The sequence below is a fragment of the Gastrolobium bilobum genome, unplaced genomic scaffold (assembly GCF_033153095.1).
Source record: "Gastrolobium bilobum isolate Gb01-03AN ecotype WA unplaced genomic scaffold, APGP_CSIRO_Gbil_v1 utg6313, whole genome shotgun sequence".
Classification (NCBI taxonomy): domain Eukaryota; kingdom Viridiplantae; phylum Streptophyta; class Magnoliopsida; order Fabales; family Fabaceae; genus Gastrolobium; species Gastrolobium bilobum.
The window spans coordinates 228,978-256,645 of record NW_026897533.1 but is presented as its reverse complement, the minus strand read 5'-3'; the positions used below and the strand labels follow the sequence as shown (position 1 = coordinate 256,645).

The window sequence follows — 27,668 nt, the reverse complement described above, 5'->3', positions numbered from 1 at the left end:
GAATGTTTCGAGCTGAAAAATACTATTTAAACACTCATAAGAGCTGGGAAACTCTAGGAATTCACTTCTAGTTGCAGGGAATACAAGACGCAATAGAAGTCCAGATCGCGACCAAAACCCTAATCAACACAGGGCATATCCCAGAAGGGACTACAATCCTGCACGGAACAACGATCGCAGAAATGCGTGAGAGGCCTCTACGGACAGACGCCAAGGGACTCCACTGGGAAATAGACAACGTATCGCTCAACAACAACCACTTCAGTTACCTAATAATGCGGCAATAGTGTTGGCTACTATCGCCGGAGGGTCAGCTAGAGGTGGCGCAACCAAATCTCAAAGCAAAAAACATTTAAAGTCCGTAATGACAGTGCGCGATCATACTCGCCCTTCTACTTCTCGCGTTCAAAGGCAGGCTATAAGTTTTGACGATGATGACTATGGCGACATCATTCCAGACTATGATGACCCACTAGTAATCTCAGCTTGCATGGCTAATCTCCAGGTAAAACGTATTATGATTGATAATGGTAGTTCTGCTGATATTATTTTTTGGGATGCTTTCCACGCGATGCACATCCCAGAAGAACATCTAATTCATAGATGTTCGGATATAATTGGTTTTGCTGGAGAATGCATACAACCCAAAGGTACCATTGAAATGTGGGTAACCTTTATAATCATGCCTCTGGCTCGTACTGTCAAAGTACGGTTCTATGTCATTGAATATGCATCTGCATATAACGTTATCTTAGGAAGACCAACCATTGTCGTGTTAAAGGCAATCATTTCTATGCCCCACCTTTTAATGAAATTCTGTGACACGTCTGGCACGACAGTTGCCATTAAGGGCGACCAAAAAACCGCGCAACTGTTACAATACTAGCTTACGAGCTACAATTCCAATGCAGCATGACGAAAAAGCCAAAGCATCGGTCAATATGACTAATCTTGATATGCGCGAAGATCTGCGCGATACACGTCCTCAACCAGATGGCGAATTGGAAAATCTCCAACTCGGACCATTACCTGAAAATGTTACCAAGATTGGACGACATCTAGTGGCGGTCCTGCTTAAGAATAAAGACCTCTTTGCATGGACAACAGCTGACATGCCAGGAATAGACCCGGACGTAATATGCCACCATTTAACCTTGGACTCAAAGGCTAAACCCATCGCGCAGAAGAAGCGCAAAATATCCCCGGAGAAACAACAGGTGGTTGAAACTGAAGTAGCAAAACTGCTTGATGCAAGGGTGATTAGAGAAATCACTTACTCTACTTGGTTTTCTAACGTCTTCTTAGTCAAAAAGGCTAATGGGAAGTGGCGCATGTGTACAGATTACAGAGATCTCAATAAGTATTACCCAAAGGATTTTTATCCTCTCCCCACCATTGAAAAATTGGTTGATAACTCCGCGGGCTACCAGATTCTATTCTTTATGGATGCTTATTCAGGATACAACCAGATTCCTATGTGTAAACCAGACGAGGAAGCTACAGCCTTTATCACTGAAAAGGCCACTTATTGTTATAATATGATGCCATTTGGCCTCAAGAACGCTGGAGCCACGTATCAACGTATAATGAATAAAATCTTCAGCCAACAGATCGGCCAAATGCTTGAAGTATACATTGATGATATGATTGTCAAATCAATGACTACTTCACAACACCCCCAAGATTTGGAACAAGTATTCCAACAAATTCGCAAATTTAGATTACGACTTAACCCCGCCAAATGCGCGTTTGGAGTTCCTGCTGGAAAATTCCTAGGATTCATGCTAACACATCACGGAATAGAGGCCAACCCTGATAAATGCAAGGTCATACTCAACATGACGAGCCCGCGCAACATAAAAGAATTACAACAATTGACTGGAAGAATAACTGCCTTAACTCGATTTCTTCCCGCCTCAGCACAGAAATCACTACCAATGTTTAAGCTATTGCGCAAACAAATAGACTTTAATTGGACGCCTGAGTGCGAAGCGGGATTCACGGCCATCAAAGAACACTTGGCCAAACCACCAATCTTAGTAAGACCTCAACCAGATGAGCCTTTGGTTCTATACCTTTCAGTTAGCAATGAGGCCATAAGCGTCGTCCTACTGCGCGAAGACTCCTAGGAACAACAACCAATCTACTTTGTCAGCAAAGCACTCCAAGGACCAGAATTGCGTTATCAACAGATAGAAAAAGTGGCTTTCGCGCTTATTTTAACATCGCGACGCTTGCGTCATTATTTACCCGGGCACACTATCAAGGTTTGAACAAATCAGCCCTTTCGACAAGTTCTGAGGCAACCAGATTTGGCCGGTCGCATGATTTCTTGGTCAATAGAGTTATATGAATATGACATCATTTATGAACCGCGTCAAACAATCAAAGCTCAGGTATTAGCTGATTTCCTCATTGAAATGACACACTTACATCATGCTAAGACAAATGAGGATTGGACTATTTTTGTCGATGGATCTTCTAATGTTAAAGGAAGTGGCGCAGGAATCATCATAGAAAGCCCTCAAGGTATAACGGTAGAACATTCTATCCACTTTGGGTTTAAAGCCTCAAACAACCAAGCTGAATATGAAGCGGTCCTCGCAGGACTCGCCATGGCAAAAGACTTGGGGGCAACAAAAATAATCCTCAAAAGCGATTCGCAATTGGTAGTTGCACAAGTACATGGGAGTTACCAGGAAAAAGAAGCATTAATGATAAAGTATCTCGAAAAGGTGAGGTTACTTTTAACATATTTTCAAAGCTTCAAAATAGAGCACATTCCTAGAGAACAAAATTCGCGAGCCGATATTTTGTCTAAATTAGCTAACACGAAGGGGCCAGGAAATAATAGATTAGTCATCCAGCAAAGCGACCCCAATCCTAGCATCATAATGGTTATAACTAAACGAAAAGCTCGTCCTTCTAGTGCGCAATCCATGATCGAGGATGACTCTATGCCACCGGATGATAAAGAGACATGGATGACACCAATCTACAACTACTTGAATAAAGGAAAGATACCACCAGAACCGCGCGCAGCAAAGGAGCTAGCGCGCAAGGCTTCATTCTATACTATCACCAATGACCAACTATATAAGAAAGGTTTTTCTTCCCCAATGCTTAAATGTCTGGATCCCCAAAAAGCTCAATATGTAATCTCGGAGGTTCATGAAGGGATTAGCGGACATCACATGGGAGGTAAATCTTTATCTAGAAAGCTGCTTCGAGCAGGCTATTTCTGGCCTACCATGGAAGAAGATTCCAAAAAGCATGTGCGGCATTGCGTCAAATGTCAAGAGCACGCAGATTTGCACCATGCTCCCCCAGAGGAATTATCTTCGATATTATCCCCTTGGTCGTTCTACTAATGGGGCATGGATATATTAGGACCATTTCCAAGTGCAGTAGGAGGGGTAAAATGGTTACTAGTAGCAATATTTTATTTTTCTAAATGGATCGAAGCAGAGGCCTTAGCCATGATATCAGCCAGTAAGGTTCGCCGATTCTTTTATCAACAAATCATAAGTCGATTTGGCGTCCCTCATACCATTATAACTGATAATGGCACACATTTCATGGATAAAAAATTCAATCAAATACTTCAGGATTTGCATGTCAAACACAGATACACATATGTGGAACATCCGCAAACAAATGGATTGACAGAAGTTGCAAATCGAGTTGTAAAACGAGGATTATAAAGAAGATTAGAAGCAGCTAAAGGAAATTGGCCTGAACAATTGGACTTTGTGTTATGGGGTTACAGAATAACCCCGCATTCAACTACGGGGAAAGTCCCGTTCCGCATGGTTTATGGTAGTGAGGCCATGATTCCAGTTGAAATTGGAGAACCATCATGGAGAAGGATGTACACGAATGAGGAAAGCAATTCCCAGGCATTGTTACATAACTTAGATGTAATCAATGAAATGCGCGAAATTGCCCATGTCAAGGAGGCAGAATTAAAGCAAAGAATTACAGCACGCTATAACTTAAAAGTTATTAAACGAAGCTTTAACGTAGGCGACTTAGTCCTACGAAGAGCGGACATTGGAAATAAGAACGCGTGACAAGGTAAACTAGTCGCGAATTGGGAAGGTCCGTGTCGCATCCAAAATAAATCTGATAAAGGTGTATATGTCATTGAAACGTTGTCTAGGCTTACCATCCCGCGCTCATGGAACGCGGATAAGCTTAAGATATTCTACAGTTAAGTCTTCTTTGTTGATGGAATATTAGTCTTTCCAAATTATTAACTAAAGATTGCAGATTTCCACATTATTGATATATATTGCGCCGATGCATATATAATTACTATTCATCGCGCATACAAATAAGTGGACAGGATTAAAAATTATCACACTTGCCCAAACATAAGGGCACGACATAGTAAAGCGCAATACCCTCCAATTTCAAGGATCCCCCAAAAGGATCCTCCAGTTTCCAGGATCCCTCAAAAAGATCCTCCAGTTTACAGGATCCCTATAAAGGATCCTCCAATTTCAAGGATCCCCCAAAAGGATCCTCCAGTTTACAGGATCCCTCAAAAGGATCCTCCAGTTTACAGATCCCCCAAAAGGATCCTCCAGTTTCCTAGATCCCCCAAAAGGATCCTCCAGTTTCCAAGATCCCTCAAAAGGATCCTCCAGTTTAAAGGATCCCTCAAAAGGATCCTCCAATTACAAGGATCCTCCAATTATCAGGATCCTTCAAAAGGATCTTCCAATTACAAGGATTCCCCAAAAGGATCCTCCAATTAACAGGATCCCCCAAAAGAATCCTCCAATTATAAGGATCCCCCAAAAGGATCCTCCAAAATAAAGGATCCCCCAAACGGATCCTCCAATCTAAAAGGATCCTCCAACTAAAAGGATTCTCCTAAAAGGATCCTCCAATAAATGGCAGGAAGCTCGTATATATTTCCTCTAAGTTCCAGTGCGATGAAGAAAGGAAGCTTACAAAACATCTTTCAAGCTCCATCGCGATGAAGAGGATGAAAGGAAGGATACGCCTTAAACTGGGGTTACAATTTCCTCCAATGCGCACTCAGGAACGAAGGAAGGTAAAGCCTTAACTGGTTAAAACTTCATCCAAAGCGCGATACCTCTGGCAAACGTCAAATACAAACTAAAACGACATCAAACCTCAAAAGCATGTCAAATACAAAGGTATGCAAAATATATGCGTTATGAATTGATGAATTATTGCAGATATTCGCCTATGGTTCTCAAGTACCATACAAAGCATAAACCCTAGTTCCAGAAAAAGGAACAAATGCGCTGATCTATTGCGCACTAGCAAAAAAGGAAGGAAAACAATAATTTCCAAACATACATCAACTCCTATGGTATAATCTGGGGAGGCACCCCAATATTCTCAGGAAAAACTTTAAAGAAGAGAAGAAGGATGAGAAAGGTAATATTCCTCGAAGGTTATCAACTTTTGCCATAACCTCATAGGAGTACACCATAGCGTCCTATGACAGTAAGGTACGCCGGAAGTATTTTTATTATACCATAGTTCTTCAGCTAAAGAAGATATAACTACTTATACTCTACGAAACGAGGCGTACTTGGATGACACTCATCACACACCCTTATGAAAGATAACAATGTATATCATAACAATCGCAGTTTATATGACATTCATACTGTCAGCAAAACATCATTGTTTCTAATAAATTGGGGATACTTCCCTTACAGACCAGAAAAAGCAAGGAAAGATTCAAGAAAAAGTTAAACTGTTTGGATGGACATGTCTTGAGGACCTTCATTTTCTTTAGCGCGATCCCCACCTTCGGTAGTTGGTCCTTGAGGGGTTGGCTCTTGCACGGATGGCGCGATAGTTTCTGTATCCATAGCACTGATTAGTTCCACTGAAACTTCTTCATCTTTGTCGTTAAGCGTCATCAGCTGGCCATCCTTGATGTAGTAAAAATAATGGACGTTGTCCAACTTAGCTGTGGGGTTGAAGAAGCGCACTCGTTGCAAGATATTGGAATAGGTCCCCTCAGCCTCCCTCTTAAACAGACCTTGATACCTCTTAACCTCACTGGTTAAGAAAGCCTTCTCCTCGGCCCACGTATCCGCATTCCCTTTCAGCTCTATGACACGCTTGTTTAAATCAATCTTCTCCGCTTCCAATCCCTTATTGGAGGTTGTCATTTCTTTCAAGGCATTGTCCCTGCTACATAGAATAGAGTTATAACCAAATGCACGATATCATATTTTAAACCAAATAGAAAATTATCAAGTTACTTACCAGGCACGGACATAATGAACTGATTCTCTATGCTCAGATTGATAGAAGTCTTTAGCCATTTTTCTCTTGGCAGTGCTTCAATGCGCGGTCCTACTTCTCTACCTTTGGCAAACATGTCTTTATCAAACTCCCACCCTTCACCAAAATAGATAAGGTCTGGCCAACCTACATTAGAATTCCCAGTCATCTCCTTAAAACTCCTCTTCTTCCCCTTTGCGGTATCCTCCATCTCCTTTTCAAGGGGGATGACATTCACGGGGGCAGGTGAAGGACTTAGAGATTTCATTGGTGATTTCATTCGCGCGGTTGCATTCTCGCTTGACTCCGCGATAATGGCAGTTGCAGACATGGAAGGCTTGGTAGGCACAGAAGGACCAGCCTCAGTAGCACCGCGCATGGCTGCTATCTTCTCCAACCTACTCAAAGAAGTCGCCATTGAACTATCTGCATCAAATTGGAAAACAGAATTCGTGTTAGAAATATCCAAACATCTTTGTACATAGAGCTACACAAAGTTATTTTGACCAAAACGCAACAAGTAAATAGAGGTCTAAATTACGCAAATAGGCTCGAATATCATCATCAGAATATTCATTTAAAATTGTATACGTGCTAAGAGAGCCCGTATCAGAAGCTTCACGCGCGATATTACTCAGAGTGGTCACAGTCTTTTGCTCCAAATCACTCAAATAATCAAAATTATAGACCAAATTAGCACCCTCAGCAGGATACTCGGTCCAATACAAGGGAAAGATGGGAGTCTTATCTTCTCCAAAGAAAAAAGGGGGTGGTATCTTTAGCGGGATAAATTTTGAAGTATTTCGTGGTCCACTTGTTAATCTTCCTACAATACGACTCACAGAACTTCACCTTGCTCCTAAAAGATATCCAGCTAGAATGTGGTCCCATCACACTGAACATATATAAGAATGACTCCGTTGACTAAAAAAGACCATAGGCCTTGCAGACCATCTCATACATCTTGATGAAACCCCAAGCATTAGGGGTCAGTTGTGAAGACGCCACATTAAGATGCGCCAGCAGTTTACAGACAAAAGAATAAAAGGGAAGACGAACTCCTATGGATAAGAAAAAATAGGAGTACATCATGATAAAATGTTTGGTCGATCCTTCTGCGCGCGAAGAACAAATGCGCTCGTTCTTGGGGACGACACTAACTTCGCATAGATCATCAAAGGCTTTGTCAGGAGTGAGGTGGATGGCAGCTGTTACTTGCGCCAGCTCTTCAGGAGAACAATATACAGACTCAACAAAATCATATATGTTACCCATCTTAGGGATTCCTCATCCCGTAAATTCCGTTTGACAGGGGACTCTTCTTCGGGATCAATGTGCAGAACTTTCTTCTTGGAATCAGAATGCAACTTCTGCTTCTTTTTCTCATGTGTACCGCATCTTGCCATTATTTCCTTGATTTGGGGAGAGACAAAATCTGATTCAGAAGAAGAAGAATCAGTAGATGAAGATGAATCAGAGGAAGCATAGACATCAAATACAGATTTATAATTATCAAAATTCCTTTTCTTCAAAGATATCTTACCGGATATATTACATTTAACAGTAAGGGACTTGAACTCTTTCGACCGCGACAATCTTGCGCGATGGGAGACGAAGTATCGCGCAACGTATTTGGAGAAGATGGTTTAGGGTTTACTGAATCTACAGACCTATCACTACATTCAGAACTTGAAGAGGAATCACTTGAAATCAAAAAAGGGCCCGGCATTTTAAAGGTAATCTTTGGGAATAACGATGAACTATGTTGAAAAGGAGTTGCTACGTTTTCGCGATTCAAAGGTCGCGAAGATGAACCAACCTCAAACCGTCTCGAAGGAAAACAGCTATCATTTACACAAATGTTGGAATAAGGAGAGGCACACTTGTCAATAAGCCACATTTTCCTAGTTCCAAATGACTTTGATCTAGGTAATGATTTAGGGGGATGACTGGACGAGCCAGACCGTTCAGTTATTCTGATAAAATTCATAAATTTGCGATTATCAGACATATCCCCAACTTGAAACAGCGAAATAGATGAGGTAATAAAACAGGATGAAGAACATACCTGAGATTTATACTTCGGATTATCAACCACAAGTAGGACGTGTCAACACCAGAAATGCAGAAGATATAAAGCAAGCATTGAAGAACAGAGGTTTTCTCACGATATCAGTGGAGTATTTTCCCTCTAAACCAAAAAGCTCGATACAAAAATGAAAAGTTTTATCAAACGGATAGTCCAAAGGCCACTAAAACGTGTTGAGGAAAATGGTATTACAGGGACACAAGGAGAGAAGGGGAAACGTTTGCACTTCAAAACCACCCACGCTTACCCTTAAAACATCCACGTAATGACAATAGCATTTAATGCTCCTGACATTTAAACGTCTAATCCACCGTTCTTAGGCGGCTAAAAATCATGATGACACTTTGACATGATTACAACGGCAAACAAAAAGGACATATGGGATATAACTACCGCGCTCAACAGCATATAGCTCACAACTTTGCCACATGACAAAACTGCAAGCTAGGGGGCAACTGGTCCAGATAAAAATATAGGCCCATTAGAGATCCAATGACATACAAAGAAGTCCAATCCCATTAAGGATCCAGAGCAAAGCGCGATGGTCAACATCGCACACAAGACGCGATGCCCTCATTGCGCAGGACAAGACGCGATTCCCACATCGCGCATAAAACCGCCCTTAAGGAAGCTAACTTAAGACCCAAGGCAATCCCACCGCGCCTTTGTACCAATAAACAGAAAACAGCTCCAGCTTGCCACGACTCTATAATCTCGACATTAAGAAGATAAGGCTACTCAGGTTCTAGCCTGACTTGCAGCCCAAACCTGACCAATCAGAAGTCATACCGCCTTACTAAGACGACATCATAACCGTTATATAAACAGAGGGTACAACACCAAGGTACATTCATCCTTTACATTAATAACATACAAACTCCTGCCTCTGATAATGACTTAAGCATCAGAGTGTCTTCGCAGGTACCCCCCATTCGGATTCATCGCGCTACAACAAAGGACAAAAACATAGAGAGATCCAGCTTCAACTCTAGGCCCAAGACCAATAACAACAATCCACATCTCAACTGTGTGTGATTAGACTTGATACATTGGCCAGCCCATATTGTATTTGGACTGATCACCATTTAAATTACTTGATCAATTAAGATTATGATTTGATTTAAATTAAATTAATAGTAAATGAAATTTCATTTAATTAAATTTTTTATAAATCATTTGGTATCTGATCGGTCGACTAATCTGGATTCGAGTTAAGAAAAATAATAAGATGATAAATCTCTCTTACCAAATTGTAACATAATTGTATATTCAGGATTAAACTTGAGATATTATTTAAGTTGTAATCACTGGCGGACCCACGTTGGGGCAAATGTCCGCCAGTGCGGACATAAAACTTCTGAACTTAGTTTTTATTTTTATTTTTCTTTGTTACAGGTACTTATTTTTCTCTTGATTCAATATTTATATTAGAAGTAAATACTATTTTAAGTTCCTAACAAAAAATATGATCTCAATTTTAGTCTTTTACAAAAAAAGAATTAGTCTCGAGGTCCTTAAAAAATTCAAAGTGGATCAATTTAGGTAAAATCATGTTCCTCACAAATTCAAAAAAGACCTACATTAGTCCCTCAAAAAGACCAAAATGGGTTCACTTTGAATTTCATAGGGACCAAGTGACTAATGTTTTTTTTATAATGGACTAAAGTGAAGATCGAATTTTTTGTTTGGGACCAAAAAAAATATTTATTCTTATATTAGTTAGCAACGTACGGAGATGATTAAACTATTGTCTGCAGCTTGTTATGGAAGCAACTAGATTATGAGCGGGTTCAAGCGTTAATTTAAACTTTTTTTACAAAAAAAATTTTGGTCAAACTATTGCCTGCAGCTTGTTATGGAAGCAACTAGATTATGAGTGGGTTCAAGCGTTTATGTAAACTTTCTTTACAAAAAAATTTTTGGGGACGCTGTCCCTGAACCTCGCAACAAAATATGCGGACATAAAGAAATTTTTCTAGGTCCGCCACTGGCTGTAAATCCTGTAATAAGTGTCCCTCCCTTGATACACATACTTAATGGTAAACTCTTATTTATTACTTTAATTACATGTTTATTTTAAATAAATATTTTGAAAATGAAAATAACGCCACAGAGAAAAAAAAAATTAAAAAAAATAAGGTTTTATTTACTCCTTTCATCGACAATATTTATCAATTATTTCCCTTATCCCCTTGCATGTTTGAAGGAAGCCATTAATTTTGGTTCACATATCACAATTTGAATCTCCTTTTGAGGGAAGACAAGAAAGTCCCGCCATAAATGTCCTTTTGTCTCATTCATGGGCCACGGTGCAAGCTTTGCCAGTTTCAAATAAAACACGTGGAAGAAGGACAAGAACAAAACAACATAGCAATAGCAATAGCAAATAAAAATAACACAAATGTTACTTAGTTAAAAAATAAAATAAAATTGTCAGATGAAGATTAGTACATCTTGTTAAACTTTATGTCTTTTCAAGGGCGTGCTTTTCCCTAATTTAAATTTTTTCTTCTAATTTAAAAAAATTACTTAAATTTATCGGAGTTGCTAGATAAATGAAGGAGTTCAAATTACAGACAAGTATGCTAAATCAATTTTACCTATCTAGCATCTTTCTAAAAAATATTGTCATTTTGCTCCCTTTCTCTCTCTCTCTTTACTCTATAATATATGAAAAAGATTATATTTATAAATTTTTTGTTTATAAATTATAGTATATCTAGCCGGTAATACACTTTTGAGTAGAGTATTACCTGTCAGATATAATGTAATTTGTAAATTTATAAAAAAAAATTGTCAATATATAGTTTTTGTTGAGTCACGTTCTATGTTTTGTGAGCCACTGCTATCATGTCTCGGATGATTATTCTATTCAAATATTCAACTCAAAAACCTTTTTTTTTGTGTGGTAAAAACTCAAAACTTAAAATGACCTATAAAATAACATTACTAATAAAAGTAGGGTTTGCTTAAGTATTGAAATATTAAATACTAAATAAAAATAAATATTTTGGTTTCTTAATGAATTTAATACTTGATTTTTTATTTTTATAAACAAATGTTTTCAACACTCATTAGTAAAATCCATAAAAATATTATATTATTAAAGTATTTTAACTCACACTGGGTGCCTCCATATAAATCTTTTATAGCATAAAACTTAGGATTGCAAATATTATAATATCAGGTCTGGTAATAAATTAAAATTAAAGTCAAGTCTCACAACCTTAGAGGCTGAATTAATATGGAACGGATGAAGTTATTTAAAATAGTTTAAGTATTAAATTAAAATATTTTTTGGTTTTAAAAAAGTTGGCGCCAACTTCTTTAAAACCGAAAGTTATTTTAAACATTAATTGTATAAAGGCACTACGGTTTTGAATGTTACAGGAAACAAAAATAAAGAATATACAGAAAAACTGAAATATTGTTTTTTATTAATTGAATATAATTACTGTATTTTTTTTTATGTTTTACGAGAATGAAATAAAAAATAGTTTACATATAAAAATACAAAACAAATCTATATGATTGATTTAATATCTGATATAAAGAGTCAGAGGAGTCAACTTCATTAAAACAAAAGTTATCATTAGAACCAAAAATAAAAAATTGTGTAAAAAATACTGTAAATTATATTTTATTTTATTTTACTTTAATATAAACACTTTATTATTACAAATAAAAATGGCCAAGTAATAAGTTACAACATAATTCTCTATCATAAGCTGTGTTTATCTTATAAAACTTTCAGAATTTATTGAAAGGCTGATGTTAGCACACTTGAATGATCCACATTTAGATACTCAATTCAATTTTGCAATAGTGACATCATCACTTTAGATTACTTAAAAAAATCTGCTTCCAAAAACCAACTTCTGAGTTACGTGTATAAATTGAGTTTGCTTTCTTCTCCTATGAATATTCTCGAGAAGTCTTAGCCATATTAAATAAAAAAGAAAGAAACTCATCTTAAACTCTTAAAATAACTAAAACAAGGAACCAAAATATAAATAAATAATATAAGATTAGGAAAAGGTCCCTCACCATGCTCTCATCGCATTTTCCAGGGTGTAAATTCAAATGCACGGATCCACCGGTCAGGTAGCTTCACGTGTAGGGCTCAACAAAAGAAAAAAAAGGGGGTAGATTCACCTAAAAATTTGTGCTATTTTTTATTTTCTTGTCTTTCATATTCAAATGTGGAAAATTCTGTTGTTTTGGTCATTGTCAAGTTAATACTGCAAGATGCAACATGGATTCACTTTAAAAAAAAAAAATTAAATGTTAGTTCAATTTTATTTTATTTTAAGATTTAGCTTTAAACAAAATAAACATCATGTGAAGTTAAAGACAGAGCCAGAAAACATGTGAATTATACAAATCCAAATTTTTAAAAATTCATATCTCATATAAAGTAATTTAAACCCCAAATCTTCCATGATCTTTATTTATAATGCTGATGATGTGCAAATTAGATCTATAATTCTTTATTTAATGAAGATGCACATGAAAGCTAATGACAGTTGTAGAAAAACTGTTAATCTTTTAGGAATGGATCATAAAATGCTTATCTTAAAATTAATCAAGTATTTTTTTTATTTCATGTAAATATAAAGCTTATAACTATATATTATTTTAGTACCATGTCAGATTAACCTAAGGTCCCTTTCACCACCCGTCACATATCCATGTGTTACATGCAAATTCAGTTCAAGCAACTTTAACATGTTGGGATCAATCAAATTGGGTAGGTATCTAATAGGCCATAGGCACGGAGAACAAAAGGTGGGATATCACTATTTTGGGGTAATTTTTCCTTGCCTTTCATATATTAGAAATATCTTGGTGTTGGACTTGGACACGTTTACAGTGCTTAGTACGAATATATGCGTAAATAAGGATAAGATAAGCACAACTCAATTATGAAACTCAAATATATATATAGAGGATCATTTGATACCGGTGTTAAATTTAAAGTTTGACACTTAATCTAAGAGTCGTTAGGTTAAAAAAGATCAATAGTGTTACATGCTTACAAATCATAATCGCTGATCTTTTTTGATCTAATGACTTTCAGATGAGGTGTCAAACACTTTTTTGATCTAATAACTATCATATAAGGTGTCAAACATTGGTGTCAAAGAATCCTAGCTATATATATATGTGTGTTTTATTAATCTCATATTAAAGAAGTTATCCCATGTCATAGAGACAAATTTGTGAGCTCCATTATCTGAAAAAAAATAAAAATAAAATAAAAAGTGGCACAATTGTTAAAGGGTATGTAGGAGAGAAAGTCATCAGAGAAGTAATTTTATATATATATATATATATATATATATATATATATATATATATATATATATATATATATATATATATATATTCAATTATTTTCGGGTCCCTTTTTGCCAATTTGTGGATCACAAATTTGTTCCTGTTGCTAAAAACAACAATTTTAATTTTATTTATTTTCCTTAGATAAGTCAAATATCTTTATTTTCTTTCCCTTACCTTATGGTTGCTTGTTCCCTGAATCAAGCTACAAATAAAGAGAAACAAGTGTTTTGACTTCTCGTGTGTGTCATTGTTTTGTAATGAATTGTTGATGTGCTTTGGCTTCTTGTATCATAGTTCCTTCAACCTATTTTGAGAGTTTTGACACTGCAGAAGCATTATTGATTACTGTGAGAACCTCAAGCTCTTATGTTTCTTTCATTTCAGTTTTTGAGATCAAAAGCTGAAACTCTTAATGATTGCATCTTGCCCAGAATGTTCTTTATTTTATATTTTTTTAAATTGTCATGATTTATTTGCATTTGGGTATATTCAGGATTTGCAGCCACTAGTCTGTGTTGGGAATTTTTTTTGCTATGATTCCTTTTTTATGATAATATCATTTTTTTTTTATTTGATGCTAACAACTCGAGTTTGGATTGTATTCATAAACGGATTTCATGACCCTCTTAGTTTCTTGCATTGTTATAAAGCTTTTACACTTGTCAATTTTTTTTCTTCCCATATGCCAGAGGAACTAGCTTACTTCCTTGAGTTAATGGGAAATTTTCCCATCCTTGTTCAACTTTTCTCATGTTATCAGTTAGCACTTATCCATCTCAGAATCCATATATTTACTAGTATTATTTTCAATTTGTATGCTGATCCAAAATTTTGCAGAATACCAGTGGCTTGAAGTATACCAGTTGATAACTCTGTTTTTAGTGTTGAGTGTTGAAGGTTCCACGGGCCTTTGATCACATTCATAGGGTGTGGTTGTGTTTGCGCAGTTCTGGTTAATACATCTGCTGTTAATTAGGTTACTGTGACACTTACAGGTGAAATTGCTACGAAGATGGATAAAGAAGATGATGTAAACCATGGTGATAATGTGCAAGATATAGAAAACGAAGCTCCATTGGATGGGAATCAGGAAATTGGAAGGTACTGGTCAGAGTTTTCTGAGAGAAACATGACATATTCACAGCCACTTCTTGTGAAGAGGACTAACACCACCTCCCAGATTGCTATAGTTGGTGCCAACCTCAGCCCTATTGAAAGCCTTGACTATGAGTAAGCAATCTGCATTTATTTTTGGACACCAGATAATTTTATCTTGCAAAACTGATGTTATTAGAGTTCACTTATATGGTTGCAAGGATTTTGTTACTTTTATCACTTTTGTTACTCTCTTTTTTCTCTGTGGGGTGTGAGGGGATTGGTAGTTTATGCACACATTAAGAGACAACTGATGGGGAGTTTGTTGTCCTGCAAACTGCTTATTGTTTCTATATTTCATTCATTGTTTGTTTTACATAGTTATGTTTATAACTTGGTGGTAGGTGTATTTCAAAACCACACACACAAAAAAAAAAAAAAGGTTTTTGATTGTATGGTTTTCATATTATCTGATCTTTTCTTAGTTGGCCACTTTATAACTTGGTGAAGATCAAAGTTGAAAGACTTTATAACTTGGTGGTAGGTGTATTTCAAAACCACAAAAAAAAAAAAAAAAAGGTTTTTGATTGTATGGTTCTCATATTATCTGATCTTAGTTGGCCACTTTAAAATTAAGGTACATCATACAAGTTTGCGTTGAGCGTCAAACCTTCAACTCTTCCACTTCCTTCCAGTCAGTCATGGTTCTCTTCTGATATGGTTCCTTTTAGTAACGTTTACTGATTGCAATTATGCGTTGTTGTCATTACATGATGTGCTTCCATCGTTTGTGCAGTCTGTCTGAGATTTTGTTAGTAAATTTTCTTAAACATATGTAGTAGTTTTTTAATTAGTTTTCTGCAAACAGTAGAAATTAGGAGACACTTCTAATTTTCTTTTCTTGAAAGGAAAAAGGATAAGAAATATTAAGACAAGGAGTGAAAGCCTTGTAGCATGCCAATTTATGTGGAAAAAATGACTTGCATTTGTGATCATAGAGTAGTTTGTTAACTTTTACATTATTTACAGTTTTACCTCCCTATGGATGTCAGGGTCCATTTCTATTTTTTTTTTTAATTTCTACAAATTTAGAACATCATAACTTTGACCACTTAGCATCAATTGTTTCTAATATTTATGCTGCCTAGAATGTCTTTGTTTATAAACCTTATAGATTGCCAAACAATAACTTTTATCTTGTAGCTTACCAAATTAGTTCTGCAAATTCATGGTACATATAACTAGCAACCTTCTGCATGGATCTTCCATGCATTCAAGTGAATAAATAAAGCAAACATGCTCAGAATTTCAATGGATGCCAATGTCTCAAATTTCATTGCTTGAGGATTTAAAGGGATATGATTTTGTAACCACTAATCAAAATTACTAATAACAAGAACTCTGGAATTGTTTTGACTGTATCGGCATATCCATTTCTGATGGAAAGAGTGATGATGCAAGAATACTTATTCTGTAATTTCAGGATTTTTGAAAATGAAATATTTAAGCAGGATTGGAGGTCCCGGAAGAAGGTTCAGATATTCCAGTATGTGATACTCAAGTGGGCATTTGCTCTTCTCATTGGATTAGGTACTGGACTGGTTGGCGTCTTTAATACACTAGCAGTTGAGAACATAGCTGGTTTCAAGCTGCTTCTGACAACCAGTCTCATGTCTAAGCAAAGGTAAGCTTGCGCTGATCTCCAACCTGATGCATAAAAAGAAAAAAAAAAACCAATCCCTATTAAACCCCGGGTAGCTTGTATTCAGTTTTATACTTGTATATTTGCAAAGAGGTTATTTCCTGGATTCGAACCCGTGATCTTTCATTCATAAAGGAGCAACCTTATCACTGCTCCAACTAGATGCATATGCTTAACAATTAATGATGTTTAGTCTATATTTTTTTGTCAGATGCTAGTTGTGCTGTTAATAACTTTTTTTTTTGTTAAAGATTTGTTTAATGTGTTCAATCATCCTCAGTACCATCTTTGGGAGGGGTATAAAACCTTAATCCTGGACCCACCCCGACAACAGGATTACCTCCTGTGGAAGATACCTGTGGTTAATAAAAAAAAAAGATTTGTTTCATATTAAAGATATAATATATATAAAACACTCAATAAAACCTTCACGTAACAACTTAAACTTTTAGGTTAAATTGGCGCATAATATAATATGAGAGCCTTCGTGACTAAGTGATTACAAATTTGACCCCCACCACCCCAATTTCTAGTAAAAATAAGAAGTAAGTTAAAAAATCAGATCAAGGTAAATTATTGTAACATGACAGAAGCAAGGAGGTCAACCTCTTTCAAATATACAACATGGGTTCTGGCAATACAATGTGGTTGGACTCTCATGTCGATCCGAATGAATCATCCTTTCCATGCAGGTAAATTTGTGCCCGCTAGGTAAGAGAATAGCAAGTTACAAATTAAAAAATAAGCCTGTGCATTATCCATATTTCAAACTAGAGGGTTTGCGTGAGGGAATGTGTTAGAGATATAATATATAAAATCATTAATATGACATTCACTTAACAACTTAATCTTTAGTGTGCTTATAATACGACTATTGAATTATTTCATCATTTGATCCTCCATCAGTTAATCAACTCTCTACATCATAGCCAGAAAACAAAAACATGTGATATATATGGTTTTTGTTGAATATCAAGAACAAGAAGATTTATAAGTAATCCGTGTGTCTTAACTACACAGCGGAGAGTCTATTATATAACTCAAAAGAAAGAAAATACAAAGAGATATACATGATGTGGTACTTCTATACTTCTATTCTAAACTATTATTTACAACACTCCCCCTCAAGCTGGAGCATATAAATCATATGCACCAAGCTTGTTACATAAGTGATCTATCCTAGGCCCTCTCAAATACTTAGTGAAAACATCAGCTAATTGATCAGTTGAGTTAACAAAACTAGTGACTATATCTCCAGAGAGAACTTTTTCTCTAACAAAATGACAGTCTATCTCAATGTGTTTGGTCCTTTCATGAAACACTGGATTGGAAGCAATATGTAAAGCAGCTTGATTATCGCAAATGAGAGATGTTGTGCCAATGTCTCCAAATTTGAGTTCCTTCAATAGTTGTTTTAACCAGATAAGTTCACAGGTGGTTGTGGCCATGGAGCGATATTCTGCTTCAGCACTTAATCTGGCAACTACACTTTGTTTCTTGCTTTTCCAAGAAACCAAGTTACCTCCAAGGAATACACAATACCCAGATGTGGATCTTCTATCACTGGGGGAACCTCCCAATCAGCATCTGAGTATCCCTCAACTCTGGTATGACCTTTGTTTTTATAGAGGAGACCTTTACCTGGAGCATTCTTGATGTACATGAGGATACGGATCACTGCATTCCAATGATCTTCACAAGGAGAATTCAAGAACTGACTTACTACACTGACTGCAAATGAGATGTCTGGTCGAGTAACTGTCAGATAGTTCAGCTTCCCAACCAATCTTCTATACCTTTCTGGATCTGAAAATAACTCCCCCTGATTTGGCATAAGCTTGACATTTGGATCCATGGGGGTATCGACGGGCTTAGCATTCAACAAAGCTGTCTCTAGAATGTCCATAGCATATTTCCTCTGGGATATCACAATACCATCCTTGGATTGAGCCACTTCAATTCCCAAGAAATATCGTAGTCTTCCGAGATCCTTTGTCTGAAAATGATGACTGAGATGTTGTTTTAACTGAGTAATGCCTTGATGGTCATCACCTGTAATGACAATGTCATCAACATATACTATCAAATAAATAGATCCAGAGTCTGAGTGGCGATAAAAGACTGAGTGATCAGCCGCACTCCGAGTCATACCAAACTGCTGGACAATGGTGCTAAACCTCTCAAACCAAGCTCGTGGAGACTGTTTGAGACCACACAAAGATTTGCGGAGTCGACAAACTAGACTGGACTCCCCCTGAGCAACAAATCCAGGAGGTTGCTCCATATAAACTTCTTCCGCAAGATCACCATTGAGGAAAGCATTTTTGACATCCAATTGATAAAGCGGCCAGTGACGAATAGCAGCCATAGTAATAAAGAGGCGAACAGACGCCATTTTTGCCACAGGGGAAAATGTATCCCCATAATCTTCACCAAATACCTGAGTATATCCCTTGGCCACCAAACGTGCTTTGAGACGATCCACCTGTCCATTAGGACCAACCTTGACAGTAAATATCCATCTACATCCAACAGCAGATTTTCCGGAGGGAAGAGGAACCAGATCCCAAGTACCACTGCCATGAAGTGCACACATCTCGTCAATCATAGCCTGTCGCCATCCGGGATGGGATAATGCCTCACTTGTAGTCTTAGGAACAAATACAGAAGACAAAGAAGAAAGACAAGCAAAATGTGATGGAGAAAGGCGATGATAACTCATATTTATTGAATACCTGGGTGGAGGACGAATATTACGAGTACCTTTTCGGAGAGCAATGGGTAGGTCAATGTCGGAGGGCGGGACCGAAACCGCAGGAGTTGATGACGGCAGATCTGAGTCCATAGGAACCTCATCAATGTCTTGGGGTATGGGTGGATGTGACCGACGGTGATAAACCTGGAGAGGAGGATCTAGTGTTGGGACATATGGAGAAGTGACAGTAGGCGTTGGTGGTGTGGAATCTGGTGCAGGCGGTGGTGGTGTGGAATCTGGTGCCGGAACATATTGAATTGGAACAAAGGGTATAGGTAACTGAGTATCAACAGAGTCATCGGGAACGGAGGTGGAGCCAAAAAATGGCACAGACTCAAAGAAAGTAACATCCGCCGAGACAAAAGAGCGATGGAGACTGGGAGAGTAACATCGATAACCTTTTTGTGTCCGGGTGTAATCGAGGAACACACATTTGTGGGATTTGGCAGACAACTTGTCACAATTGGGATCGAGTTCATGGACAAAACAAGTAGAACCAAAAATACGAAGGGGTAAGAAATGTAAAGGCTGATGAGGAAACAAGATAGAGTATGGTACCTGGTTACCAAGGACAGAGGAAGACATGCGATTAATGAGATAGCATGCGGTGAGAACAGCATCACCCCAAAACTGGTAGGAACATTCCCATGAGTTAAGAGTGTCCGAGCTGTTTCAATAAGATGACGATTTTTTCTTTCAGCAACCCCGTTTTGTTGGGGGGTATGTGCACATGATGTGTGGTGAAGAATGCCGTGAGATGCCATGAATGATTGAAATGGTTGAGACAGATACTCACGAGCATTATCACTACGAAAAGTGCGGATAGGAATACCAAATTGAGTAAGAATTTCATGATAAAACTTCTGAAATATGGAGAACAACTCAGGGCGGTTTTTCAGTAAAAATAACCAAGTGTTTCGAGAATAATCGTCAATAAAGGTAACAAAATATCTATAACCCCGAGTTGATTCAGTACGACTGGGTCCCCAAACATCAGAGTGAACCAAACTAAAAGGAGAGGAGGCACAACGATTGACTCTATTAGGAAAAGAACTGCGAGTATGTTTCCCGAATTGACATGATTCACATTGCAAAGTAGACAGCTTGGACAAACGTGGTACCATCTTCTGGAGCTTTGTAAGACTAGGATGACCCAACTGAGTGTAAATAGTGAGTGGAGAATCTAATACAGAATGAGCATGAGAGGAGCTGGAGAGCAGGTAAAGGCCATTGGACTCAAATCCGCCGCCAATTGTCCTCCCCGAATTTCGATCCTGTAAAACAACAGAATTTTGGGTAAAAGAAATGAGACAATCAAGAGAACGTATTAAACGGCTAATGGAAAGGAGATTAAAGGGTGAACCAGGGACATAGAGCACATTATCAATAGTAATGGAGAGAAAGATATGTACTGTTCCAATCCCATGAGACTGAACCTGGGAACCATTAGCCATAGTGACAACAGACAAATAACCAGAGGTAGAAAGAGAGGAAAACAAAGATTTATTACCAGAAATATGATCAAAGGCACCAGAATCAAGAACCCAATAACTAAATGATGAACTTTGAGTGAAACCAGCAACGCTATTACCTGTATGTACAACAGTGGCGGCAGTGGAACCAGTGATCGTGAGCCGAGAAATATCTTGAGGAAAGATAAATGAGCTAGAATAAGCCATGGATCAAGAACAATTCGCTGAAACAAAGATGTCGTGAACAATAATGGAAAGAGGAGAAATGCTTCAGTGGGAATTTAGGAGCGGGCCTTGGACGGAAAGAACCGCCTCTTTGTGACGATCACAACTATGGGTGGCTCGCCGGAAAAAGTGCCTAAAAAGTGATCGGTGGTGGCGGTCAAATGGTGGTCCACGACGCTGGCAACCTCTGATGACGGTGGGTCTTGCGGCGTTGGGTAGATCGGCTTCTTCTGAGTCCGTTGATGTACTTTTTGATCAAAACGGGCGTCGGAAAATTTTTCCGGTGGAGGACGGTGGTGGCAGACGGTGGCCGGAAACTGACGATGGTGACAGTTTCCAGGAAGATTTTTACTTGGTAGACAGTGGGTCTACCGGAAAGATGCGGATCTTGTGAGGCTCTGATACCATGTTGAATATCAAGAACAAGAAGATTTATAAGTAATCCGTGTGTCTTTAACTACACAGCGGAGAGTCTATTATATAACTCAAAAGAAAGAAAATACAAAGAGATATACATGATGTGAGACTTCTATACTACTATTCTAAACTATTATTTACAACAGTTTTCATTCCTTCCCCCCTTCCCGAAAGGTACATATCACATAATATCTAATACTTCTCATATGCTTTTGGCTCTTCTTTTCATTTGTCAAAACGAATTATTGAAAAATCTAGGAAATGATTTATTCCCAATTATTGGTTTGTAAACCATGTGCCATTAGTTTACGAACTTAAATGGATCTATTGTCTTTAAAAATATGCAAAAAATGTATTGTGAGTTGCGGCTACTCTTTTTCAATTAGTCTTTCTTTGTGTAGGAGACGGAATTGACATATTTAAGATCCAACTACATCTATCTTTGTAATTATAGCATGTAACCTTTTGTGTTTTCTATCTTAGTTTTACCAATTTAATGAACACATCCTTGTAGAAGTTATTTTGGATCTTGAACCACAAAAGAATTATGTGTAATGGTTTACTGTTCCCATTACTTTTCATATGTTCTCACAGAGTAGTAGTTCCAGTACAGATATCTTGAGGCTTTTTTAGCATATGCTGGTCTCAACATGTTTTTAGCAGCAGCAGCTGGAGCACTCTGTGCTTTCATTGCTCCAGCAGCAGCAGGTTCTGGCATTCCAGAGGTTAAAGCATATCTCAACGGCATTGATGGTCACTCTATACTCGCTCCAAGCACCCTTTTTGTGAAGGTAGATAATACTACAATAGTAGAGTCAAGTCTCCTTCCTCTCTCATTCTTTAGACTTCCTGCATAAACACACATATAAAAGATGAATAACTCATTTAACAATTGAAAATTAGCCAAATTATCAGTGTTTTGTTTCGGATAAAAGAATTTCAGTGCAAAGTGAATATTATCTTCTGAATAAGCTTTTTATTGTATTTTTTTCTTAGAAAGAGTTTGATGCTGGGGATATTACAAAGAAAAGTTAAAATAACTTCTTAACTATTCCACGTATGCTATTGAATGAATATATACTATTGTGATGTGTTTGGTGTATCTTATACATCTTTTTCTACGTTTTCATCTTTTAACTTCTGCAAAATAATATGGAAAAGATTGACCTAGCTTTAACAATATCTTAGAGATAAAACCTATTCCAGTGCCTAGTCTTAAATCTTATACTTCTGGCTGAATTTGTTTCTTGACGTGGTATCAGCTTCTATGACTGAATACTCAAAAGTTGGATCCTCAACCAATTCTGGTATGGAATAAAAGTAGATTAACTATGACAAATTGCATATCAAATTCAAAGGAAAATTCTTCCTTACACTGATATAAGCTACTGTCTCTGAGGTTTTAGTTGATAAGAAATTTCTCATATTTAGATATGTTGAAAATGTTGTTAGGATTTCATCAGAAAATACAACAACAATAACAAAAAAAGCCTTTTTCCCACAAGGTGGAGTCAGTTACTTGGATCAAACACGCCATTCTGTTATGTTAAAAACCAAGTTTTCAAAAAGATCATTTATGCCTAGGTCTTTGTATTATGGTTTCTCTTAGAATTTTCCTCAGTCTTCTTCTACTCGGTTTATTGGGCTATCCTCCATATGATCAACTTAGGATTTCTCACTTGGCCAAACCATCTTATGTGAATGTTTGTCATCTTTTCCTCAATAAGTACTACTCGTCTCTAACTTTCTCTCTAATACATTCATTCTTGACCTTATCTATTCTTTTATTTTCACTCATACACCTCAACATTTAATCTTTGCAACACTTAGTGTATTCATTCCTAATAAATTCAATGATTTTTTTTTTTTGGTGTAAGAAGAAAATGCAATCGTTTACTTCTTGGGGAATATTGAATTTCTGTGTGTAACCAATGATTTCAACTGTTACAGATTTTTGGTTCCATCTTTGGAGTTTCTGCTGGATTTGTGGTGGGCAAAGAAGGACCTATGGTGCATACAGGTGCATGCATAGCTTCTTTACTGGGGCAGGGTGGATCTCGCAAGTATGGCTTGACTTGCAAATGGCTTAAGTATTTCAAAAATGACCGAGACCGGCGAGACATGATTACTTGTGGTGCTGCTGCTGGAGTTGCCGCTGCTTTTCGTGCTCCAGTTGGTGGTGTTCTCTTTGCCCTTGAAGAGGCCGCTTCATGGTATCTACTTCTGCTAAAATTACTCTTTTTCTCTCAACTTGATGGTAACTGTAGATTGTAAATTTGTAATTCTGGTTGAAAAAATTTCCCTACCAATCTCCAACCTTCTTGTTAGCAGCAGCTAATATTATTTTGTAAGGTACTGTATAAGATGTTAATAAAAAGCTGGGATTTAGTTAGCTTTGGAAGTAAACATGTAGGAGTAAAAAAAAAAAGCAGTAAAATGACATGAGTAGTGATAGATAATCGCGAATGTGTGATCAATAATTTGCAAAGAGAGTAACATGCTAAAATGTCAGAATTAAATAGCATGAAAATTAATATTCTGTCTTATAGAATTAAAATTGAAAAAAAGCAGGTAGCTAACTGGCTATCATATAGAGTTGACATTAGTGTATTAAATAAAAGTTGAATTGGTAGAATGGTCAGTGAATTCATAAATAACTTAGTTATATTTAGTAATTTGTGACAATTAGGATGAAATAATTGGATATCTCACTCTGATTCAAGATTAATCAGAATCTAAAGTCTATAACGAAGCGATGAAACTTAAATGCTTGAAGCCTGGAACTATAACTTTATCACTTATGTACATTCATTTATTGTGGAGAGCTTGCTGGTTAGCAAAAGAATACTGATGGACAGAAAGGTTCTTTCCCAGGCCTATAAAGCAGACAGTATTTTAAGCATTCTAGAATTACCAGTTTTTCTAATGCTTAACATGGTCATTGTCTGGAATGGTGATATTAAGATTTCTGTTTCTTTCCCGTGGACAAATGGAACATGATGTCTACATAATATATTTTGTATTTTATGGCTTTGGCACTCTCAAATGTCTAAGCTATGAATAAAGGATATACACCTTTTAGGGGAAAGATTTATAAAAAAAAACTTTGCTTCATGTTTTCTGGTTTTAATATATGATTTTAACTGCATGACAAGATAGAGGATATAGTTTGTGCTAAATATGTGAAGCTTACTTTTGCTATCAGATGTGTATCTGTAAATTGTGGCTGTTTTGGAAAACTGAGTTTATTTTTTGTGGGGCATACCTTAGGTGGCGGAGTGCTCTTCTCTGGAGGACATTTTTCACGACCGCAGTGGTTGCTATTGTTTTAAGAGCTGCAATTCAGCTTTGTGCCACAGGGAAATGTGGACTATTTGGGGAAGGTGGTCTTATAATGTATGATGTGAGCTCAGCCAAGGTAACATATAGTGTTGCTGATGTATTAGCAGCTCTAATCTTGGGAGCAATTGCTGGCGTTCTTGGAAGCATATATAATCACCTTGTGGATAAGGTTGTTCGTACATATAGCTTCATCAATGAGTATGTTCTCAAGTTCAAGTTAAATAGTTCTTAGGCATTTACTTGCTGTTTTCTAAATCACCATTACTTGTGTTATAGTCTAATGTATCAACAATGTAACTTATAACATCTTCTTCTTTTTTTAATTCTTGTTGCTGCAGAAAAGGTCCAGCTTTCAAAATGTCTCTTGTTATCGCAATTGCTCTTTTGACCTCATGTTGTTTTTATTTCCTACCATGGGTTGCAAACTGTATCCCTTGCCCTGGTGATCAGACAGTGAAATGTCCCTCTGCTGATGAGTCTGGAGATTATAAAATCTTTCAATGTCCACCAGGCCACTATAATGATCTTGCTTCTCTCTTTCTAAACACCAATGATGATGCTATTCGGAATCTATTCAGCTCCAGGATAACCAAAGAGTTTCATATTTCAAGTTTGTTTATCTACTTTGTTACTATTTACTTTCTTGGGATAATCACTTATGGTATTGCTATTCCATCTGGGCTTTTCATTCCTGTGATACTTGCTGGGGCTGCCTATGGCCGTCTTATCGGGAGGCTCTTCGAACCGATTGCCAAACTTGACACAGGACTCTTTGCCCTCCTTGGAGCTGCCTCGTTCCTTGGTGGCACCATGAGAATGACAGTCTCCCTTTGTGTTATATTGCTTGAGCTCACCAATGATCTCTTGTTACTTCCACTTGTGATGTTGGTCTTATTAGTCTCAAAAACAGTGGGTGATAGCTTCAACAAGGGTGTCTATGATCAAATACTGAAGATCAAAGGACTTCCTTATTTGGAGGCTCATGCAGAACCTTACATGAGGAACCTAGTTGCACGTGATGTTGTCTCTGGTCCATTAGTAACCTTTTCTGGCATTGAAAGGGTGGCGAATATATTACATGCTTTGGATACTACAGGACATAATGGCTTTCCTGTCATTGATGAACCACCTTTCTCAGATGCACCAGAGTTGTGTGGACTAGTACTGAGGTCTCATTTGCTAGTGTTGCTCAAGGGGAAGAACTTTTCAAGAGATAGGGTCTTCGCGGCTCAGAGCATCTACCAAAGATTATCTGCATTAGATTTTGCAAAGGCAGGATTAGGGAAGGGAATCAAACTAGAGGATCTAGATATCGAAGAGGAAGAGATGGATATGTATGTTGATCTCCATCCCATAACTAATGCATCCCCATACACTGTGGTTGAGACAATGTCACTTGCCAAAGCTGCTATTCTTTTCCGCCAACTTGGACTCAGGCACATGTGTGTTGTTCCAAAGAGCCAAGAGGTATGATATTTTTTCTTTTTCCTCACAAAGAATGTTGTACTTCTTTAGTGGAATTTTCGGGCTATTATTTGCATTCTATGGCTGTGGTAAGGTTATTCCTTGTGATCGGAATGTCACGGGTTTGAGTCTGGAAAATAGTCTTTATCCAAAATTGTAAGGATAAGGCTGCATACAATAGACTCTCGTCTTTATCTTTGCAAGTCAGGGAGCTTTGTGCACTGAAGTTTGCCCTAATTGCATTCGGTGGCCATGTACACATTACAGTTTCACTTTTCTTTGCTTTGACGATTCCATAATAGATATGACAGATTTACAACTTATATTGCTGCAAATTATGCTAACAATTTCTCTACATGTTACAGAGACCTCCAATTGTTGGGATTCTGACACGCCATGATTTTATGCCTGAGCATGTTTTGGGACTATACCCTGATATCAAGCCTCACAAAGGACACTGAGGGATCCCAGTGAAAAATAATTCTTTCTTCTGCATTGAAGTGTTGCATTCATTAGCTGCAGGTGATCAAAGTTTTATGTACAGTTGAGTGCAATAATTATTCACAAAACCCTCGAAGCAAAAATTGAGCTTAAGATGCAGCTGCTGCTGCATAGTTTTGGCGCCTTATTTAGGAACTGTGTCGATATATGGATTGTTAATCTCTATTTCATGAGGTCAAGTTGATACCTTCAAATAGACACTTTTGAAACACAGAAACCAGTCAACACTAATTAGTGTTGGAGTACACGGTTAATAAAGACCTATTGTTCATGTTGTTTGTTTGATTTTTTTGAATGAAGTTTTCAAACTTATTGTTCAGTGCTCTTCTTTGTACAATATTGTTAATGGTTAATGAGGCAAATGTAGTGTGTTGTGAATACAAGATAAGGCTATTTACTATAGATTCAGCACAATGAATCTGACCCTTTGCTATCATTTTTATTGTGGAGCTTTATAGCTTCAGGTTGCGCTGTTTTTCACAATGTTTGAATCATAAAATACCACTATTACCCTATTGTCATGAATACAAGTATACAACATTTCAAAAATCTAAAATGCCTCCTCATGCAAGTGTGCTTTGACTTGATATAAATCAATACACACTTTATCAATTAATTTTTCTTTTTTACGAGGCTTCTAGTTGTTTATTTCATTTCACCACATGGTCTTTTATAATAAAAATAATACAATAAAACAGTAAGGATAATAAATGATAATAATCTTAATTAATATCAATCACAACTGATTGATGTTAGCCTAAACCTAATTGATTTGTAACAAAATTAATTTATATTGATTTTAAGTATTTTTCTCCTAATTGATACCAAGCATAATTGATTGATATCACTCTATTAGTTGACTAATTAAGATAATATAGTTTGATATGTAAAGGTCAGATGTTATTTTTTAATGGGATAGGTTATTGTGCCTACTCCTATTTTACCTACTTTTGCCTACCCCTTTCGTTACCGTTCGATTAC

At 37.1% G+C, this 27,668-nt stretch overlaps 1 protein-coding gene across 3 annotated transcripts; it reads left to right on the top strand.

The window, feature by feature from the left end:
* The first annotated feature begins 13,905 nt into the window (after window positions 1-13,905).
* Window positions 13,906-27,070, top strand: LOC133307750 (chloride channel protein CLC-c-like). Of its 3 annotated transcripts, none has more exons than XM_061508300.1 (8): window positions 13,906-14,061; window positions 14,710-14,944; window positions 16,293-16,493; window positions 21,994-22,171; window positions 23,331-23,593; window positions 24,651-24,920; window positions 25,061-26,189; window positions 26,552-27,070. In XM_061508300.1, the coding sequence occupies exons 2-8, from the start codon at window positions 14,727-14,729 to the stop codon at window positions 26,645-26,647; spliced, it is 2,355 nt and encodes a 784-aa protein (XP_061364284.1). In that variant the 5' UTR covers window positions 13,906-14,061; window positions 14,710-14,726; the 3' UTR covers window positions 26,648-27,070. The 3 variants fall into 3 exon arrangements, with proteins under 3 accessions (XP_061364284.1, XP_061364283.1, XP_061364285.1); XM_061508299.1 differs by lacking the exon at window positions 13,906-14,061 and adding an exon at window positions 14,070-14,611; XM_061508301.1 differs by lacking the exon at window positions 13,906-14,061 and adding an exon at window positions 14,563-14,597.
* The last annotated feature ends 598 nt before the right edge of the window (window positions 27,071-27,668 follow it).

Coding starts and splice junctions, on each gene's coding strand:
- LOC133307750 (XM_061508299.1), top strand. CDS start 14,530: ATGCTGATCCAAAATTTTGCAGAATACCAGTGGCTTGAAGTATACCAG. Junction 14,945..16,292: donor ATTGAAAGCCTTGACTATGA/GTAAGCAATCTG, acceptor CTGTAATTTCAG/GATTTTTGAAAATGAAATAT. Junction 23,594..24,650: donor CTTGAAGAGGCCGCTTCATG/GTATCTACTTCT, acceptor GGCATACCTTAG/GTGGCGGAGTGCTCTTCTCT.